Source organism: Citrus sinensis, chromosome 6, assembly GCF_022201045.2.
Source record: "Citrus sinensis cultivar Valencia sweet orange chromosome 6, DVS_A1.0, whole genome shotgun sequence".
NCBI classification, from domain to species: Eukaryota; Viridiplantae; Streptophyta; class Magnoliopsida; order Sapindales; family Rutaceae; genus Citrus; species Citrus sinensis.
The window spans coordinates 13,715,386-13,720,041 of NC_068561.1; the positions used below are offsets into that span (position 1 = coordinate 13,715,386).

General features: G+C 35.6%; 1 protein-coding gene across 4 annotated transcripts; it reads right to left on the reverse strand.

Moving 5' to 3' along the window:
• Positions 1 to 664: 664 nt before the first annotated feature.
• LOC102608536 (uncharacterized) lies at positions 665 to 4,177 on the reverse strand. Of its 4 annotated transcripts, none has more exons than XM_006480727.3 (2): positions 4,018 to 4,177; positions 665 to 1,421 (listed from the first exon to the last, which is right to left on the reverse strand). In XM_006480727.3, the coding sequence occupies exon 2, from the start codon at positions 1,413 to 1,415 to the stop codon at positions 834 to 836; it is 582 nt and encodes a 193-aa protein (XP_006480790.1). In that variant the 5' UTR covers positions 1,416 to 1,421; positions 4,018 to 4,177; the 3' UTR covers positions 665 to 833. The 4 variants fall into 4 exon arrangements, with proteins under 4 accessions (XP_006480790.1, XP_024956000.1, XP_006480789.1 ...); XM_025100232.2 differs by lacking the exon at positions 4,018 to 4,177 and adding an exon at positions 3,080 to 3,330; XM_006480726.4 differs by lacking the exon at positions 4,018 to 4,177 and adding an exon at positions 3,069 to 3,330.
• Positions 4,178 to 4,656: the final 479 nt, after the last annotated feature.

Below are 4,656 nucleotides of genomic sequence, written 5' to 3' on the forward strand. Positions count from 1 at the left end.
CTGCTTTGTTCTTCATTATTGTTGGATTAGCCAGTTCACAACAATTTTCTCTTTAAAGGATAAATTTTATATTTGCGTATCGTAAATTAATTATCTTTAAATTGTCTTCTAAATTTTTTAAGAACCTTAAGTTTCTGAAAAATATGAGTGTGCTAATAAATTTTTTTAGTCTTTTAACAAAATATATGATAAATTGAAATTTTTAAAAATAAAAGAGATGCTTAAAACTAAAGATAAGGAGAGAGGAAAAGAGAGTTTGTGCACAATTTAGATTAGGATAAGATTTTAGGAGACAGAAGGATTGCTTTTGGATTTTGTTTGTAATTCATTGAGAAAATGATTATATCTGTACTACTAAAACAAAAATGAAAATAAAGCCCTAAGATCCGACCGGGATCTTTGAATAAAGTAAGAGCGGAGCTCCTCCGGCGGCCCAATAGTTTAGCCAGGAAGAATTTAGCTTTATCTTGCGTTTTCCTCTTACGAAGACCCAATCAATTGTTTTGTCAATAATATTAAAAATCTTTATCAAAAAAAATAAATTCTGAACCATTGTGCAACTACCAGAACGTTTGCCTTGAGAAAAATAGAACTTCTGACACTAACAACAAGAACAACACAAGTTACTGCCGACTGCCGAGGTCACACGACTCATACAGTGAGATTGGATGGAAATGTGAAACTAGTTATTTCCTTCAAAACTCTGAGAATGATTGCTATCCATCTACATAACAAAATTTAGTAAAAGGTCTGAGTTCCACCATTTTCCAGACAATGAAACCACCTTTTACAGCATAATTAACAATCAATGGTACAATCTGATCCAGAGATGTTCATTCCATAATGGCAACTCCCCCAGCAGCTTTTATCTTCTCTATTATGTTACTCGCCTCCTCTTTGGTTAGCCCTTGTTTAAGGACAACAGGCGCCTTCTCAACCAGCTCTTTGGCTTCCTTCATTCCTAAATCAAAAAACGTCTTGACTTCTTTAACAATCTTCAGTTTTGCAGCAGCTTCAAACTTCTCCAATTTAACATCAAAGGTTGTCTTTTCCTTCTTTTCCTCAACTTTTGCGGATCCAGCAGGGGCACCTCCTTGTGGGCCTAAGTCCAAGCCTTCTGTTGAAATCGGCTGCAACTTTGGGAGACAAAACCTTTTAAAGAGTGTGAGAGAAATTTGCCTGCGTTCCTCAGGGGTTAGGGAAGCAATGCGTTCTGCAAGTTGAACAACTTTATCTGAGGGTGGGGGTCTGGGGCCATATGGGTCATAGAATGCCGGATATTTGTACTTAATGGGCTTAGATTTAGGATCTCTTGGAACAAAATCATGCTGCAATAAACGAAACTGCAAAGGCCCAGTTATTCTGGGGAGAAACGGACGGGAACAAATAGATTTTGCTAGCGCAGTCAGCTTCATGGTCTCCTGTATCAATGAAAAGAATGAGCTAAAAAGAGGTTATCTACTTCATGAAAATTCACAGTATTGGATAGAAAAGGACAATTTCTTAGTAATTTCATCACTATCATGCAAGACAACACTGTCAGGGAAAAAAAAAACAAAAACAAAAATTTGAACTATCTCCCCAAAACGAAAATCAATAATGCTTTTTCACATAAACTAGGTCGTATCATCTATTCTTCTACATCTCAAGAATCTAAATTTCAAGTCATTGTACAGTCAGCTTCATGTTCTCCTGTATCAATGAAAAGAATGAGCTAAAAAGAGGTTATCTACTTGAAAATTCATAGTATTGGATAGAAAAGGACAATTTCTTAGTAATTTCATGTGCAGCTGCCAAAAACAAGGGCAACACTATGATGCAAGACAACGCTGTCAGGGGGCAAAAAACAAAAACAAAAATTTGAACTATCTCCACAAAACAAAAATCAATAATGCTTTTTTCCATAAACTAGGTTGTATCATCTATTCTTCCACATCTCAAGAAACTAAATTTCAAGTCATTGTACAGAAAGACAATTAGCTTAAGCAAAAGCACACACACAATTAGGCACTCATCTGGTCTCCCGGATTTAGCAAGTATGCCGACCCTTTTGGTCCAATGCAGAGGTTGTTTGCATGAGAAGTGCAGTCATACTAAATATGATTAATATTTATATCTGAAATGTGGCTTAAAATTTATACGTGCCACCAAAAAAAAACTGTAGATATGAAATAAAAGTTCCTAATGTATCATAAATATGACTTTCGAAAAATAGTTTTATCAACAATAGTAAATTCATCGTACAAGTCTGTGATAAAATCAACTTAGTTTCCAAAATCACTAAAGGAAATGTTTAGAGAACACAAGAAGAAGAAAAAAAGAAAACACAAGAGAACGGGGAAACTGAATTAAAATTTATAAACTACAACTAAAATGTGGGATCAAATTCGATGAAATAAAACAAATAAATTACTGGAAAGTCGTCCAACTAATGCAGTCAAGCAGAAAATTCAGGAAATCACATTAAAAGCAATAAAGCATATTACTTATTTTCATTTCACATGTGCAACACAAAATATATAAAGACCACGCCTAATAAATGTGATTGATCTTAATTCCAAATCAATATATAATTATGAAAACAATCAAAATCCAACAATAATTCTTATCCATTCCACATTCACAAGGGCAGAAACCAAACCCATAGAAACAAAATCCTCGAAATGGAAGGTCTCAGGAACAGAAGCAAACCACAACGAAAAAAGAGAGATAAGAAACAAAAGCATTCAAAGATTGTTGAATTATTGAAACTTGAAAAAGAAAATAGTTTCAAAATAAAACCAGAGCCCCTATCAAAAAAAAAAAAACAGAGCAAGTTTACTCGAATCAATTCTCCAAAAAGGGGTGGGCAAATCGGAATTTGGTTCGGGTTGTTCGGGTTTCAGTTTGGGTTACACCTTTTAAACTTCCTTGCCATGTAACATTTGTAACAATTTTTATCCAACTAAAACACACTAGGCAAGCTCACCAGACGTGTGAACCAGGAACATGAACACAAAGGAAGAAAGCATGAACCAGGAACATGCGGCGATTGTTTATAATAACAATAATAAAAAAAAGTAACCTACTGAGTACTGACTGCAGAGATCGATTGGCAGGGGATGGAGGTGATAGCGGAGATGGAAGCGACAGCAGCTGGATCGGAAGCAAACGGGCGCCGGCGGAGTGAGTCAGCCGTGAGGTGAGTGAGCCGGAGAGTGGGCGTCAGCTGGACGGCTGTGGGCTGCGCTAGGAGGGCTGTGCTGCTGTTGTGGAAGAAGATGAGAAGAGGGGGATTTATCGAAGGTTTTGAAATTGGAATTGGGCGTGCGTCAGTGGAGATAGAGAGAGAGAGAGAGATTTATGAATATATATATATTAAAAGGTCCAGCCCGATCGGGTTTTAGATTTGCTTAACCCGGACCAAAATCAAAAAGGGTCGGGTTGCAATTTTCAACCCATTCAGATTTTATATGTTAATCCGAATAGAAGCGAACCCGAAATAAATTTCGGGACACTACCCAAAATTTCATCCAATCAACAATCACCCAACGTATTACTCCATAATCCTTAATTTAATTGTTTGAATATATATATTTCAATTGTTTCTTTTTTTTTTTTTTTTACCACGAGGTATGCTGGGGAGGATCCCAACTGTGGGAGGCATCTTTAAGCCTGTATCACAACTCAGATTAGAAATCTCCGCTCGAACCGAGAGGCACAAGTTCTCCCAACAAAAATGACTTCCGTACGATTCAAACTGGGGAGTAAATCTAGTCAAGTCACTTAAAGAGACTCCATTACCAGTGGAGCCAACACTTTGTTGGTATATTTCGATTGTTTCTAGTACAACACAAAGCCTCACAATTGGACATTCCAAAGCAACAGACCTGAGATATCATACCTGAATCCCAACTCAGAAACAATTTTAACATCTGAAAAAATAAAACCATAATCTAGTAATCCCAACTCGCAAAAAACCTAATTAAGGAAAAATATTTTAAGGGAAAAAAAAGAGAGAGAAATAACACAACTCACCGACGCAACAACAATGTCTGGCTGAAGCGAGGGTACGACAACACGAGTGCGACGGACTAAGGCGACGATGACGACCGCGAGCCCAACGGCGAAAGAAGACGGTTTGCGGCTGACGGCTGGAGAATTGGTGTGTGTTAGTGTGAGAGAGTGATTCGACGAAGAGTTTGAGTGTTTAGATTTTAGTGTTTTGTGTATTTTTTGTATTTTTTTAAAATTAATATGATTTTGCTTTTTGCATGTTAAATAAATGAAACCGATACGTTTCTCGGTTCAATTCCGAATCGAACACATATAGTCGGTTTTTTATAGGGCAGCAATAAACTCGGGGAAAAGACGATACGCGTTTAACGTTTTAGAAAAGACTTATAAATTTTTTTTTTTTGTTAGTGAACTCCATTTGTTTTAATATAAATTTATTTTTAATTTATAATTATTATTATGTTATTAAGTTAAGATATGTCGTCGGTGACGTACATAATGAAATCAATAACTATATATTTATTTAAAACTTAAAGTTAAGATGTAATTATCTTTTAATTAAATTATTTACTTTAAATTATGAATAAACCTTTTCTAATAATAAATTTTGAAATAGGCAATCAATTTTTCTTACCATTTGCCTAATTTACCTTTTATCTA